Source organism: Pempheris klunzingeri, chromosome 14 (genome assembly GCF_042242105.1).
Source record: "Pempheris klunzingeri isolate RE-2024b chromosome 14, fPemKlu1.hap1, whole genome shotgun sequence".
NCBI classification, from domain to species: Eukaryota; Metazoa; Chordata; class Actinopteri; order Acropomatiformes; family Pempheridae; genus Pempheris; species Pempheris klunzingeri.
Genome location: NC_092025.1, coordinates 15192486 through 15209799, shown reverse-complemented (window position 1 = coordinate 15209799; position 17314 = coordinate 15192486). Strand labels below are relative to the sequence as shown.

Here is a 17314-nt window from a genome sequence, read left to right as displayed (position 1 = left end):
GATCGTCCCTCAGGTCAGTCCGTACATCCACCTGTCTCTCGCGTCTGTGTGGCGTCTCTACGTCCCACCGTTGTACGAGTAGTCCGCCTTGTTGTGCATCACCAGCTTATTGTCCACAAAGTAGAAGCTGTCGGACTGCGTCTCATACGGGTGCAGGATCATCTCTCTGACTGTGGGCAGAGACAAACACATCACTGTGGTTAGAGCGCTGAATCCCAACATAAGGATGTCTGGACCTCTTTCAAGGGGCCCTGAGATGAATCTGAGGGAACCCAAGATGATTACAGGGACAAGAAAGAATCAATAGATATGGTTTTAAAATCTTTTTTAGCTATGCTAGCAGTGTGGCTTCAGGGATGCTAATGTCAGTCTGTGATCCAGACTGAAACATCTCGCCAGCCCTCAATCAGATTGTCTCTGTAATGACATTGTTCCCCTGTCTTTTCCTCTAGCGCCACCACAGGGTTGACATTTGTAGTTTAGAGAGAAAAGTCTCAACAACTATTTGATAGTTTGCTATGAAAATTGCTGTGCATATTCATGTTCCCCTAAGGGTGAACTGTGATCTGTTTAATTAAGAATGGAAATCATTGGTCTTTGCAGCCCTACCATATGTAATTCATACTGGTACAAAACTATAAACTGTGATATAATCTGTTAAAAAAAAATTGTACAGGCTGGCATTATCATAAAGAGAAATAGGAAACAGGACTGAAAAGGCAAATGTAACTACGACAGCAGACATTGACAGTATTATGCATGCAGCCTGAGCCACAGGACCTTCACATTGTTTTCAACTGTGTGTGTGTGTGTGTGTGTGTGTGGACTTACTGCTGTCCTCAGACAGAGGTGGGAATTCGTAGATGTGCTCACAGGTGTTCTTGCTGCTGGGCATGCAAAAGCCAAACTCAAAGTCAAAACTCTTGAGCAGCTTCTCTCTGAAATAATGTCTCTCGATCATCCTGAAGTTTTCTATCGGCATGTCTCCAACCGTGAACTCCACGCTGGACAGACAGGAAAAAGTGAGTGAGACAGAGAACACAGCAAAACAAAGAGAGCGAAAGAGGACATGGGCATCCATCTGTTGTTAACTGCGTCCACTCAGACACATTCTCACTTACGTGGCTCCAACTTGCCGCAGTCGGAGAAAAGCGGGGGTGAACTGGTAGCGGACAAATCGGCCGGCGTTTGGGTCAATATCCCTCTTCTCCCCTGCTTTGTCTGAGGTGGTGATCAGTTTGCATTGGAACAGAATAAAATGAAATAAACTATTTTTAGACATGGATATCTTCCCTGGTCTTGTCTGTGGTTGAATAAAGACAAACATGTTATAACAAATACAAAATCCTACAACTCAGAAAAACAGAATATGTAACAGGTTTATACTCCAGGTCATATCTACTACCAAGTAGGAAAAATGTGCATTTGTTTGGTACCAAATGATCACCAATTTGTTTTCCTAACAAAAGTAAGTGGGATAGCAGATCGTGTAATTATAGGTCTCATTCTTAAGCCCTGTTAAGTACGTCAAATTAGTCATTTGCTCTCCACAGATGTACAGATCACTGGTTTACTTTTAGAATGAAGAAAACTTAAAAACTTAAAAATGTCTTGGAGAGTATAGTATCGATGATTTCCCAGCAAATTTATAAATATTTATGTTTGAAATGCTAAATAAGGGAATTAAAGTAAAGCATTACTGAGTGTTGTTTAGCTGCCTATTAGAGTGACTGTGAACTGTGAAGCAGTTTTTAGACGTTCCTTTGAAAGCCACAATGAGAACTCATCTTTTTTCCTTTGTTTTATAGACTTTGCAATAAATTACTTCATGAAAAAAAAAAAAATCTCAAGAGGAATAATTGTCTGTGTGTTTTACAGGGATGTTTCTGCAGGTTAATGGATTCACATAACAGATATGTGCAGCCGACATGTATGAAACTGCTTTATAATGCGTTTACTGTAAGTATTTTAATAGTAAATAAAGATTAAATGAAACAAATCCAGTGACTCACCTGTGGATGGAGGTTTGGTGATTTCAAACAGCACTGTGCCGGTCTCCATGTCTCTGATCTTGAATCTGGTGAAGTCAATGTTGTAAATGTTCTCTTCCGGGGTGCACAGATAATCTGAGAGAAGGAATGAAAGTGGAGGGTTACAGATCAGACACACACAGTACTCCATCCATGTAGTGCTATGTATTTTGCAAACATATAAGATCACTGAAATTGCCACTGAAAATAATAAGAATGGTTAGAATGTTGTTTTAACACTGAGAAAAGCAAAAGTAACTTGCTGCAAACAAAGAAACTTAATTATCTTAACAGTTGCACCGCAGTCAGGAAGCTGTAATCTCAATAGCTGCTTTATATTTAATCCCCTCCATGAATACTGAGAGTGGACGACAACAATAAGAAAATAAATCCTCTAAAAGTGGTGATACTGGTGATCGGTGTTACCACTGAAAATATGCACTCAAACATTCACATACCCCAGAACTAAAACAGCTCTGCAGCAATGAACCATTTATTCAAATAATATCAATTCAGTCCTGTTTACTGCAGCCTCAAATTTTCAATTTTCAAATTTAGCACAGCTGGCTGATATAATCAAAAAGCCGGTTTTTCTTTTTACTATTTTAAGTGGATTTTTGTCATGAATCTTTATGAAAAACTGCGTCAGAGGAGCCATTTCCCCACAAATACAATGACACAGGCACACGGTGAGAAAGAGAAGAGGGTTATTTTTATTCCTCTAATCCTTCCTGCCCTCACCAGGCAGTGTCACTGCTTATTAGCGTTCCCCAGCAGAGCAGACACTTGCTGCTTCCTGCCTGATCTGATGATACCCTGGCCGGCAGGTGTAACTGCAACATCTCTCCATCATCTCTCCACCGAGGCCTGCTCTTTCTCACCTCGCACCGGCAGCTACGGAGCTCAGGCGACGTTGGTGGAAGAACTTACAAATAAATCTGGGCTGTTATAGAGATTTGGGAGTGGATCATTGCCGGTCTGAGCAGCCACGAGGGAAACACTATGAGTTGAAAAGATCAGTGAGTGTGTGTGATTAGATGCCACGTCCATTTATTGAAGACACCGAGCTAATAAACAGACATGACATGTATAATAAGTGGGCATGGCATGTAATCACACACCTTTACGGCTGACAGTAAGCCCGCCACATCTGTCTGCTCAGAGACGACAATAAAACGGAGGAGACATGGACATCTATCAGAGGGATCATTTAATCGCTAACGATGGCAGCTCTGACTGGCCAATCAACCCACCAGCTGTTCTTCCTGACACATCGACAGCAGCAGCTTCCCACTAAAAAAACATGACAACATGACACTTCCAGATGTTACCATCGGCTCCCAACTGTGAACTTCATGCATGTTGTGTTTTATGTCTATGTAAATGCGAACTTTTTTTTTTGCCAATGTTAAATAAATGACGTCAGTATCTACTTTTTGTATATATTTCTTCAAAATGACAAATAAAAGAGCAGATATTTTATTTTCACTATATGTTTTTTACCTGAGGGTCCAGCGTGACAGTTCATATTGTTATGATGTCTTTTAGTTTGGCAGAATAAGGTCAGTAATGACAACCTGAATGGAAAGGTCTGACTTGTAATTAGCCGCTGATGCAACACTCCTGGAAGGTATGAAAATATGCATAAACTATTCTTTTTATCAGATTTATAAACCGCGCGCACCAATGGATTAGTTTTATAGAAAGAATATGGAAATGAGCAGTCTTTCAGTGGAAAGCATGTTAAAGAAGAAGCGCAGTTGCCAAAACAGCTGTTCTTACCCAAGCCTGCGGCTACTTGAGTCTCTGAAAGGGGATAAAGGATTATTTAATAACTTTCTGAAACAAAATTAAACAAAATAAGATAATTGACAAGGGGGCATTCCAATGTGAATAAAAAGTAATGATCAGAAGGAAGGATGATTTTTAGACATCCAAACAATACAAACTGTAAAACATTTATGTCTAAATGACCAGGAAAATTATTGGAAATTAGTAAAGATAATGTGCTCTTTTAGTGGCAGTTTAGTTCACCAGTTCTCCTAAATGAGATAATATGTGTTTTGAGTCACAGCATTACAAAGCCGAAGTCTGACTGAGACCTCAGACTCCACCTGCTTCAGCTCTGCTGTTGTTTTGCCTCGTGGTGTATTTCTACATAAATGCCCCTGGAGGATTATTTACAATGCTCCCTGCATGTTACTTCTCATGTTTATGTATTCATGCCGGATTCAAGCATCCCTGAAGTAGAACCATACCCCGAAGTCACAGCATGTTGTCAACTCCATTCACTGTGCGAGTCGAGTGTTCCTGACAGAGCCGATCTGATTCGATGTGACGCAGCGATGCCTTTGCTCCTCTGTCAGTCTGACTGCTGAGGTCGGCTCTTCTAAACACATCAGCTCTGCAAACTGCGCTCCATTTACTGCTGTACTACACCTCAAGATTCACACAGCCTCTATACACACACACACACACACACACACACACACACAAAACAAACAGACAAAGCAACACCCTGCCAGGAGTCAGAACGTTAACAACAGTTCTGCATTAGTATGTGTGAGTGTGTGCGTCTGAACATGTGGATAATATACGGTACCACAGCTGCTGTTGTCCTCATGCTTTTGCTAACTGCTAATAGTTATCGCTGAGCCTCCTAATGAAGTCCCACAAGGACAATGAGTTTAAATGAGATTGTGTGTGTGTGTGTGTGTGTCTGTGTGTCACTGTGTCTGCGGTCAGTTCTCACAAAACCTGAGGTGTTTGTAATAAATTACATGCTGTCTGTTACCTCAAGTCATACATAGAGTGCACACGCACGCACGCACGCACACACACACACACGTCCCTAGCACTCTAACCTTAATCATAACTAAATGCCTTACCCAAACACTAACCTTAACCTAATTCTAACCTAAACCCTTTGAAGTTGTGAGGACCAGGCACAATATCCTCACCGCAGCAATGGTGTAAAACCAAAATTTGTTCTCATAACTATACAAAGACATGCGCGCGCACGCACGCACGCACGCACACACACACACACACACACACACACACACACACAGCTTGTTCTGTCTTGAAGTATTTACTATCACAGCCCAGAAGGAGAGCTGACAGTGATAAACTAGCGTCTGTTTGTGGGTTCATTAGCTTCTAGCAGCAAGTTTACCTCAGCTCTGTGTGTGTGTGTGCGTGCGTGTGTGTGTGTGTATGGAGCCGATTCAACCAAAAGTATTTAGAGTGTGCAGTGAAGTGTCTGGTCACTGCAGTCAAAGCTGACTTATGCAGCACACTAAGATGAAGAGTCAGAGCTGAGCTGTGAGTGTTGACTGATCCAGGAAACTGGAAACAGGAGGTTCGTCTCCAAAACACTTTTGCAAACTTCAGCATCAGCAGGTTTTAACAGAATCCTCTAATGACCTCTGACCTTGTGTCCTCACGACTGGACAAACATATGGACATCCGGATGCAATATTTCATACCCTTACCTCCTATTTGTTCAAGTCAAAATGGATTGTGGTGCTCTTCTCTCTGTGAACACAAATGTACTGAACACAACACAATGACGTGGCTCTTCGTGACTTTTTAGATTTCTTATTGACCAACTGGTGATTTCTGAGTGTTGAGTAACATCTTCATTGTTTTGCATATAAAAGTAGTTTTCATTGTTAGTGATGGAGTCCGTCATTCCTGCCCAGGATTCAACCTGTCTGCGTACAGGATACACAAGGAGGAGGCAACGCAAACATTCAGTGTCACTGTTTCACTGTTTTCCATTCACTTCCAATTTTGTGTCGAGGGTGATTTAAGTTACTGTTAATGCAAGTAGAGAAAACTGGTGAACTGCAGGGTGGTTTTATGAACCCTTCATGAAATCAGATTGTGGTTGCTCACGCATGATGGACAGATTATTGTCCGACTGTCTGATCTCTTCAGTAAAACATTGTGTGTATATTTGACTGCACTGCAAACAGGCTCACCTGCTTCTCCTCAGTTGTAACTCTTATTTTTGGGCATTTTCATGCTTAATTAGGTAGGACGGTGTAGAGGAAAGCAGGGTAGAGAGGGGTGACGACATGCAGCAAAGGGCTACATGCTGGACTGGAACCCCCGGCCACTGTAATTAGGACAACACCTAAAGGGTATGATATTTTCTGTTATCCCCAGTAACCACGGATACTGCCAAATCAACCAGGACTGAAATCTTGAGGATTACAACTTTAACAAAAGTGAACTCAAAGAGCAGCGCAGGGAGAGAAGGAGACGCGCTGTAGACCACATATCAGAAATGTGTCTTTTTTTTCCTGTCATCTCTCAGCTGACATCCTTCCTGTTCACCCACTGCAGATGTGGCAGAAATCACCAGCTAACAACCAGACTAGGTCAGGTCCACAGTTCAACATAGACTGTACCATACGGCCTAGATTCAGCCAAAATAAACAGTACTGGGCCCGTTTTAGCAGTTCACCCAGATAACGCTGGGACAGGACAGATCTTAGGAACCTTTCAGTGTGACGGTTTAAGATCACTGCCACATGAAACCATATTAAAGGCTTATAAGCACAACATGCACGCTGGCGAAAATTACAGCTGACACTGATAATGGGATCTAGTTCAGTCTGTCCCACTTGAGCTGCGGAGTGATCAGTCCGTCCTTACTGGAAATTTCCACTTTCTAGTTTACACCTTCCTAATAATATGATACATGTTTAACCAGTTTTAGCTTCCACACTTAATTGAACTTGACTATGTGCAAAACTAATGCTTTGATTTTAATGTGAGTGATGATTTATTTATACTTTTAGACAATGTTGAAGTAAATCAGTCAGTCTGAAATGATTAGGGCTCGTTTTTATTTCTACTCAATGTATTTTTTATTGATTTTTTTTTTTTTTTTTTTTTTAGTTTTGTACTGAATAATCACTTCCAGACATACATACTAACATGCATTTGAACAGAAATACAATTGATGTGAATGAAAATTGCCTACAAATGAGTCAAACGGGCAGTCTAACATTTGGCAAACACTCATACAAAGTGTCACAGGAAAAAGTAAAGATTTAAGAGAAAAATACGCAAATGTTCGTGCATGAAGCTCATTGTGTGTTTGTATATCAGTAATATCGACGATTAACAGCCAGCACTCTCAGGTTTGTTTCAGCTGAAGGTTAATTTCCACCTCTCTGACATGAAGCCCTCTGTTCTGTCGCTGATAAAACCACAAAGTTTGTCTCCTGCCCTCTCGCCTTTAACAGGTCAGATTCAAGAGTATCCCATGTGGACAAACAGACGGCTGATTTCCACTCATTGCGTCTAGATGAGGGTCCTCAAACTCTCACGCGCACTAACATGTAATTCTCATTGCAACGCTACAATCAGGACACTGCTATAAATACACTCAGACAGACAGAGATCCAGTGTACCTGTACTGCTATTCAATATATAATTTTAGTTTTTATTCATAAAAAATCTGATTTGCACAATATTTATAGCATATTTTACAAAACCCTTAAATAACCAAGACAACCTTGCCAACAATGTTATGTTATTGCATTGTGTTGTGTTAATATCATCTCATATAATATTGTCAGTAACTTTTCTTTCAAATGTTGATATTGGCTTTTGCCTTAAGCAAAGTGGCTAAACTCTGCAGAATATATAAAACACAATTATGAATAAAAAAGACAAGCAGAACCCCATACTGGTCTGTTTTGGTCGGAGGGGGGTTAGGTGGGAGGAGGAAGGCACTTAAACCCAACACAGCTCACATGGACTAATCCGGTTTAGTTTCTTGTATGAAGACGAATCCAGCTAATCACTGGAGGGAGGGGGCAGGGTTACAGCAGCGAGGAGAAGGGAGATGGGGATCAAATCGAGGTAGCTTAGCCAATTCTTTAAATGACTCTTCTTACAATGTGGCTGCCACACATGCGGTTTCAACATGAAATATGCCAAATTCAAGGAGGACGATGCTCTAAAATGTGTCAATCAACACATTTTTAATTAGTTTGCATTGAACCAGAGGAAGGCAGGAGCACCGCAGATTTCCTCAGTATTCTGAAAAATGCAGGAAATTGTTCATCTACTTTAATATTTTTGTGGATCAACATGTTCATGATGCAGAAAATTAGCCACATAAGTAGCATGAATCTATTGCGGGCGACGTCGGTATATCGATCGCTGCCACTTTGCAGTGTCGCAGCACCCCTTAAGTCCTACTGACACCACAAACTAAGCAGTCTGGTGATTTTTGACCAGCTTTTTGTTGGTCAGCTGACATCCACAGATAGAATATTACATTTGTCTAGTTAATTTGATTTCTGAACAAATACCTGTGAAACTAAAGACATGCTAATATGCTAAAATAAGATGGTGAATATGGCAAAATTTTACCTGCAAAATCTCAGCATGTTAGCATGTTACACATACTTGAAACTTGATAATTGGATTTTTGTGAAAATTTCAGACATCCAGTTTATAGGAAACTTGTTTTTTCAATTGTGTTTTGAGCGAGTTTTGCTAAACACAAAATAGGCTTGATGTGTAACTATTTCCTCTCCTAAGCACACTGAACTGTGATGAAGTCTGATAGCATAAAGGTGTCGAGGAGTCACGCGTTTGTCGCTGCCTTACCACCTTCTGCCATGACCACAGCGTCATGGCAACAGTGACTACGTTAACACGCACAAAAGATTCTGTTTTTGTTACATATATTCATGCTAATTCATGCTTCATGCCTAATTCAGAATATCTAAACAGAATATATGCTGTTTACATGGCTCTAATTAATGCCACAATCAGAATAATAGTGGAGTATTAGTGTGCATGTAGAAAAAATGGGAATGGTGTTTAAATGTTAATAAGTTAATAAATGATAAATTAATAAGTGAGTGAAAAGAAGACCAGCTAGGGAAGATGAGGGGAGGAAGCGAACCTGGGATGAGGTTTGGTGGAGGTTCACTGTAGAGCTCCAGATATGGATGCAGCTTGTAGCAGTTAGACATCAGACTTAATTACACACAAATTGTAGTTTTCCTCCGTTCACTGTCAAGAAAAGTTAAAAAATGTCGTGAATAAACGCATTAAGGCAAAATGCACACTATGACCTGTGAATATCATCTTATGATGATTCTGACAAACATGTTGGACTGGTTTCATGACCTGCTACCCCATTTAACTTAACATTACGGAGGCTTTAACTGCACCAACACACTGCTGAGGGAGCACAAGCTGACAGGACTGCAGGCCTAAGTGTGGTTTTTGAGCTCTGGGTGCTTCACAGACCTTGTGGGTTGTAAAAACAGTTAATTCTCACAGATCATCAGTCAGTTATTTTGCTTTCACACAGAAGACCACAAAGGTCACAGGCCGGTTCACACATTCGTGTTCGCATGAAGTGCTTCCGACACTCAGCTGACACAAAAATAAGTCTCACCACTGTGAGTCCTTTTGAAGATACTCAGGCAATGTCATTGAAAGCTGCAAAACTGCGTCTGTGACCTCTCAGACAGACTGAATTTAGCTCAAAACTGAGCAGAGTTCTGGTCATGAGCTAAATTCTTGTGCTCTATTTCAGTCCCTGCAAAGACAAAGTGATATTAAATCACTTATGGAGGCAACAGCACAGTTAGTTAAATTAACTAAAACTAAAGGGAGCTTTAGAAAGTCACCATTGGAGTGATATTAAGTGTCACGCTATTACTGCTGCCTTCAAATCCAGCTCGTGAGTTTGTGGTTATCACATGGGCGGTCATGTACATGATATGGTTAGCGTTCAGGATGCGTACATCATGACAACACCGTTGCTAGGCAACGTGGAAGCCAAAAGCCACCAAAGCTAATACTTTAGCTAGCTAGCAAGCGGATAATGTAACATTAATGCAGGAAGTGTGAAGCTGTAAGGAATATCAACATTTTACTCAACATAAAATTACAAAGAAAAACTATATATAAATAAAAATGCAATATACTTTCTGCACAACCACTGAATAATTAACTTCCGTGGCTTACAACATTTCTGAAGACATGAACAGCACATAACAAGGTAAAAGTTTGAAGGCGCCATATGTCTGCACTGTACACCTGCATGCATATGATGTATATCTGATAAGTCTGAGGCAATTTAGAAACAGTGACTCCATTGCATAGTTTGTCAACCAGAGAGCGAGACTGACAAGTTTATTTAAAATGTAAAACATCTCGGCCAGTACAGATCCGTCTTGAAATAATAAACTGATAAATCAAAGAGTCCATCAATAGAAAATTACATGGCACCATTTTGATAATTGTTTAAATTTAAGAAAAACATGATTAAAAGCAAAGTGTCTGCAGGGAAGCCTTTCCTGCTGCTCCGAGGGTCATGATTAGTTCCACACTGACTCGACAGATTAAGATTCAGTTAAGAGCATAAGTTTGGATCAGATCCGTCAACTGAGCACAAAGCCTGTTCTGTGTAAGCAAATCTTAATCAACACTCAGCAGCTTGTTTTGATGACCAGATGGATGGAGCACAAGATGATTGGTGGCAACTTCAAGCTATCTGAAAGCCCCTTTTCATTTAGAATTCATCTGCGACAAAGTGAAGTGTCCACTCCTGTGAGATGCCCGTGTGTCAAACAGGATCAAACAACAACCGCCGAGTAACAAAAAGAGACCTTTTGACTCAGGAATGTTGTCAAGTCTGGCTGAGCAGTGCCGAGTATTGTCAGTTGTGTATCAGAGCACTTAGAGAGGGAATCAGTTTCAGCCTCTTGAGATTGTGCAGCAGCAGCAGCAGGAAAAAACAGACAGACGAGTCACAAATCAACAGAGGGCTTCAATGTCGCCTCAGGAGAGATCTCAGAATGTTCCTCGCTTTGTTTAACCACCAGAAAAAGTGTCAAGCAAGTGTGAGCGCACATATGTCCATTTCTGTCTAAGTAATCCCTTAAGTGACAGCACAACTACGCTGTTAAACCGTGGAGCAGAGGACAGGAGAGAGGGGAAGTAAAGTAGAGGAGGAAGTGTGTGGGAGAACAGAGATGCACACTCTGCCGGCTGTAACCACGGGGAGATGCTTCACGTTGCCGTAGTGATTTGAGCGTGTATCCACGTTGCTGTGGTGATTCACGCATGCCTCCTCTTGCCTCCAGTGATGACGCTGCGAGGTAGGAAAGTGAGAGTTTCCAAGACCATAATAGGGTCCAGCGTGGGAGAAAGAATCATTACGACGTTTGCGTACGTGTCCCTGTGCAGCTGGTCAACGATCCCCACACACACACACTCAGGGGCACCACCCACAACACAGTGAAAACACAAAGATAGCCACTCATGTGTGTACTAGCGAGTCAAAATACAGCAAGGACAATTAAAGAAACTACCAGTGACCGTCAGAGGAAGAGGAAGGACAAGCTGAGCCAAAGGATGTTCCCAGAGCTCTTCCTCTTCGCAGTAAGCTGTGATTATGTTGCACTGGACAGGCACGACCTCCCTCCTCATCACTACACAAACTTCCTGCATTATCTTCAGCTACATGAAACGTAATTTAAAGAAAAAAACAAAGAAAAGAATGAGAAGATCCGAGTGAGGGTATAATTTCAAGAGAGTAAAAAGACAAGTGTGTTCAGTAAGGCCGCTCAAGGGAGGAGCACGACCGTCAGCACATGGAGAAATAAATATAGAAATAAAGAAAAATGTGAATTTGTGCCCAAACACAAAAAAATGAGAGACACATTGTTTCCAAGTTATCACTCTCACAGTGCAACATAACGTCCAATGTAACCGTGTTGTGTAAGTAAGGTATTACAGTGGCCTTTAAATAGTCAAATGCCCTGCTGGCCACCTGTTAGCTAACCACTGGTTTAAAACCTGAGATGGTGATAGATGTAGGTGTTCTTGTGCACATAAGAGCCTCCTGGCTGCCATTTCTCCCTCTCTTTCTTTATAAGAAGCTTGTTTTAGAGATTTAGGGGTAACATAATTAACATAACATAATTAAAAAGCAAATGCATCAAGTATTACTCTTTTCGTTGTAACATTATGAATAAGCAAAGGAATATGAGCATGCTTTCCTTGACAGTATGGTAATCAAAACGGCAGGCAGCTCTGCTTGTGTTTAAAGAGCGTGTAAAACATGTCGAAATATGAGTTTGTTGGACCGAGGAGTTGACTAAAGATTTGGGAATTACTATGTTGTCTTACGAACACAAAGCAAACAAAGAGACAACATTTTGAATGTTGGAGCTCAAATCTGCAAATCTTTTCTCTGTCTTAAAGTACAAAACAACTCTGTGGTGGAATGTGAAGTTACATTTACTCAAGTACTGAAGTGAAACACAATTTAAAAGGTACTTGTGCTTGACTTGAGTGCTTCCACATGTTGTTATTTTCCTCAATGAGAGAAATCAGCTACTGTAACATGACACATTTTTACAGATTAAACTACCAACAATACTATGTATTGACGTTAAAATCAGCTCCAGCTCCACTATAACTACAACAAAAAGCTACTTACACTTTACTGCAGTTCATTATTGAACCCCTAACAATAATGCAACACTATATATCATATAACAATATAACAAACACAGAGCCTGTTTGTCTGCACAACAAACTTTTGCTACTTTAAGTATGTTTCGCTGATAATATTACTGAATGCAAGACTTTTGTTTTTACTTCAGTAAAAAGCTCTGAATATTTCTTCCAGCACTGATACTCTCCTGTTGCTCAAACTGCAGAATCAACCCACAAACACCAGCTTGAACAATTTACCAACAGTATAATTGAGTCAGAGATCATTCGGATATCTATGATTAATATATCTGTAAAACAAAACTACAACCAGAGCAGTGACTGCCACACACGTGGATGTGTTCATTCTCTGGAGAGGAATAAAAAAGGAAGGTGACAATCTAAATGCAAACAGAAGCTGTTTTGAAGGATGACCTCTCACCTCACTCTGCAACTCTCCATGTCGAATAAAATCACCCTGAGATGAAGACATGCTGCTCCAGAGGTGATGCGATTTTAGAGGAGTACAATTTAAGTCATACATGTTCACCTATTAACTGTCTTTGCACTTAATCAGGCTGCACACTATGCAAACGTTACACATCCATCTTCGCATTGCGTGACAAACTTAACCTCCACACTGACACCTCACCTCCACGGGTCACAGGAGCCAACGGGGAAGGTTCAGTGCACATGTGCGGACAGGTGGGCACCGTTTACCGGAGAGGCGACGCACAGCATGTGTTTGAATAAGGCCTATATATACATTCCATAAATAAGGGGACACGGTAATGACGTGATGCCTGACTCACGGAGGAGCCGTGACACCTTCAGCACCTTTGTCCTTCTTGGTAACTCAACAACCGACACCGCAGAAGTGAACTTACTCTCTGTGATCTTCTGCAAGCCCAGAACATCCTCCGGAGTGATCACGGAGCTGGACAGCAGGTCCTCCTCCGTGGTCACCGGGACTCCCACGTCGGTCGAGTTGCAGCCTTTCTTCACTTTCATCGCCGCCGTTTGCTTCGGGCTGCCGTTCCTGCTGCTGTCTGCGCCTCCGGTGTCTCTGCCTGGATTATTACCGGCAGGCTTCTTAGCGCTTGACGGGTCCTGGCTGTTGCCTCTGCTGGTACAAGAATAGCTCATTCTCCGCTCCTCCTCCCCCTCTCCTAACCCAGGGCGTCCAAGATACAAAACAGTTGCCTCCCTCTCCCCCCCCTCCCTCCCTCAGAGAAGGATGCACAGTTGCTGTCTGTTATCCGGAGCTTAATTCAAATCCGCTTCGTCTTTATGAGCCTGCAGTCTGTCTCTGCAGACGGGTCGCATGCAAACAGCCCCGGCTCTCGTTGGCTGCGCGCTACGTGCGGAGAGCGTGCTGCTGTCTGTCTGTCTGTCTGCTGCTGCTTTTCTGCGCAGCTGTTCTCAGAGACGCTATTTCGGTTGTGTCAAGTAAAGCTAGAAATCTGTGGGAAATAATCAGTTGGGCTTGAAATTGAAAAGAGGCGGCAGATGGCTGTTGCTGTCATAGAGGAGGAGGAGGAGGAGGAGGAGGGGGGAGCGTATCGGCCCTCAGCGGCGCAGACAGAGCGGCAGAGAGCGGCTGGCGCGCAATCTGCGCTACAAACGACAAATGAGCGCAACAATCAAGAAGACAAAACCGCCAATTAATTTACAGAGTGTTTTTTCTGTCGAAGGCCTCCACACACTGTGTGGGACTCTAAAAATATCACTATTAGGCCTGTGTATAAACCAAAACAGACTTGTTTGTGGTAAGTGATGTCACAGTGACTTTAACACTGTGCAGCTGAATCAGGCGTCAGTTTGATGACAGCAAACTAACAAAAGGGAAAGGAGGGACTAGAGCAAAGTAACTGACTTCAATGGCGCAAACCTCCAAACATCTCAACGCTTCACACCAGAGCCAAAATGGACAAACATTTCTAAGCTTGTATCCGCCATAGAGCAGGTGTGCAATTCTCATTGGATAATTGGATGAACAGGATTTCAAATCTATTGGATAATGGATCCAAAAGTGGGCGTTGCCTTAGACGATGTCATAGCGCCACAGCCCATGCACCACAATGAAAAGAACAAGAGCAACAGTAACACAGATGAAACTTCAGAAAACACAAGTCCTGCATCCATTAAGTGTAATAAATTAGAGGACACTTGACAGTGTGAAACCAACATGCCTCTCTGTGGAGCAGCGTGTTAGATTTAAAATCCACTTTAACCAATTATCCAATGTCAACTGTACACCAGTTGTACTCATGGTATTATAGTTATTTGTCCAATGTCTTTGCCCGTTTTGACTCAGAGGAAAACACTGTAGCGTTGAAACCCAAGTCTGCACAGTATAAAGCTCAATCAACAGGCGTGCTCAGCCCTTTTTCCCCTTTGAAGTGAGCATCATATGTTGGTACGTCGGCCCTGCAAACAGACATCATCAGATCTGTGTAACCCAGCTGGAGATGCTGAAGTGAGAACAGAATGAAAGCAACTCTGTGAGGTTTTAATCCTATTTCGGTCTCTCTTTCACTCTCAGCTGATGCATGTAAAGTCTCTGCATGACTCACTGGAGATCTCAGTCACACACGACTATCCATCACAGCTCTGCAGTGGCGCTGCGTGTGATGATAACAGCGCCAAACCAACTGCAGTAGTTAACAACAGCTACAAAAAAAACAAGACCAGTAAAGACAAAGGCCTGCCTAAACATTTGGAGTGTATGGAGGCTTCAGGCCCATGAGCAGGGTAGAGGAGCCATTTTAGTGAGCCTCTTTAGTGAGCTACATTAATGTTTCACACACAACTCTGCACTGACTGACCCCAGAAGACTGTGCTGATTCCCTAAATTAATCTTGATAATGGATCCTGAAACTCAGGGTTTATGTGGAAATGTTGCACCCTAGAGGCAGACTGCATTTACTGCAAAACCAGTTGCTAGTATTGACTTTGGTTTGTTCTTTTCTGGGTAGATTGTGTTACAACTATACTGTGACTATTTTGATGGGTGCCCCTGACCTTTGATTTTATCCAATTGTGCTGAGAACATATGCTGACCAGAGTCGTTACAGGTGCCTCTGGCTCAGGAGTGGCAATAAAGTTCAACAGGGTGGAATAAAACTACTACAGAATTTAAACATTCAATTCTCAAGTTCACAAAATCTTGAAATTTTATAGACACATATAGACAGATTTGTGAGATTTCTTTGTAATTAGAATTAAATAGGCCAGCTGTGAATGGTGCTGTGTGTGCGGCAGGGCAGTCTGTTAAACATGTATAGAAGAAACTGAGGTTTTGTTATGTGAATGTGTGTGACATCTGTATGTGCACGCTGAGAGTCGGCTATATGGTCACTGTGGGCTCTTCACATCGGCCTGCTGAGTTTGCTCGTCCCTTTGTCACGTCTGAGCTGCTGCTGCTACCATCAGCAGAAACACTCACACACACACGCACACACAAACGGACACAGACACACACACCCACACACACACACACCCACACACACACACACACACACACACACAGACATATCATATCATATGTCTGGCCTGTCTCACCTGATGCAGACAAATCCACTTTGATCAGGGGTGTGCTCACAGAAGCATTTTTATCGTGATGTTACTTGTAATATATCCACATGTGTGTCTCCCTTTGTCTGTTACAGACACAATCAGGGAATTACATGCACACACACACACACACACACACACGCACACACACACACACACGGACATACAGACAGAGAGTCTGGGCAATGTGCTGACCTCAGTAAGCCATTCCTAAATGTTTATTGTTCAGTGCAGCTAGAGGAGAGAGGAGGGTACCTACCAGCTGCTCTCTCTGTTTTGTTCGCTCTGTGCTTGCTTAGTTTAATGAAGAGCACTGTGAAATACAGTAAAACACACCTTTTAATTCTGATTTGCACAAGAAATGAAATAAACCGTGAAGAAATGCTTTAAAACAGCATCAAGACAAACTGAAGACAGCAGTCTATTTTTAAAAAATGCTTGTGTGCTTCGCTTGAGGTGAGGAAACACAGTAGAGATCAGTTAAAGGAATAAACAGCAATGAACAGCTTGTCTTTGATTCCACCTTCTTTAATACAATCACCACATTATCTTCCCTGCGTAATAATACTCTACTCACACTGCTTGTCCTGTAAGTGAAGCTGCCAATTACAACTCACCGGTCGATGCCAAAGCGCTGTCGGTCCTGCCAACGAGGCCTTTCAACTGGTGCCATTGCCCCCTGCTAACCTTAATTGTTGATTGATTCATTTGTACAGGTTTTCCAAAAATAGCAACAGGTACTCTGATTCACAACTCACATTTAAAACACAAAGTGAGAACAGGATAAACACAGCACCGGGTTTTTTTTTTATCTCTGCTAGTGTTCACAGAGAAGGTCAGTAGGTCTAGTTTTAGGTAAAAGATTATTTCTCTGTTCTCCCATGAAGGACTGCTGCCATTTGAACTTAGCTTTGACTCTACTGCCAACACTCTTGTTCCTTACCACGCATTTTTTAAAGAACAAATTAAACAGCTTGATTGGATTTATAACACGGCCATAATATTCTTATCTCAATCTGGCTGTAATGTCTTTGATCCAGTTTGCCGGCCGTCATAAAACTTGGTATTGAAGTTTCAGGAAATTAGATTAACACTGAAATGCAATTTTCAAATGAGGGTGGAGACAAACATCTGATCTGAGCCTTGACAAATAAAATGATTATGTCATTCAGCAAGCCTCAGTCCATGAGTTATCAAGCATGTGATAGGTTGAA

The 17314-nt window shown here is 41.9% G+C and overlaps 1 protein-coding gene across 1 annotated transcript; it reads right to left on the bottom strand.

Annotated features, from left to right (window-relative positions):
* Window positions 1–2: 2 nt before the first annotated feature.
* On the bottom strand, window positions 3–13670 carry unc119a2 (unc-119 lipid binding chaperone a2). Its single transcript, XM_070843115.1, has 5 exons — window positions 13412–13670; window positions 2013–2126; window positions 1122–1221; window positions 832–1004; window positions 3–170 (listed from the first exon to the last, which is right to left on the bottom strand). Exons 1-5 carry the CDS (start codon window positions 13668–13670, stop codon window positions 58–60), a joined length of 759 nt encoding a protein of 252 aa, XP_070699216.1. The 3' UTR covers window positions 3–57.
* Between the last annotated feature and the right edge of the window lie 3644 nt (window positions 13671–17314).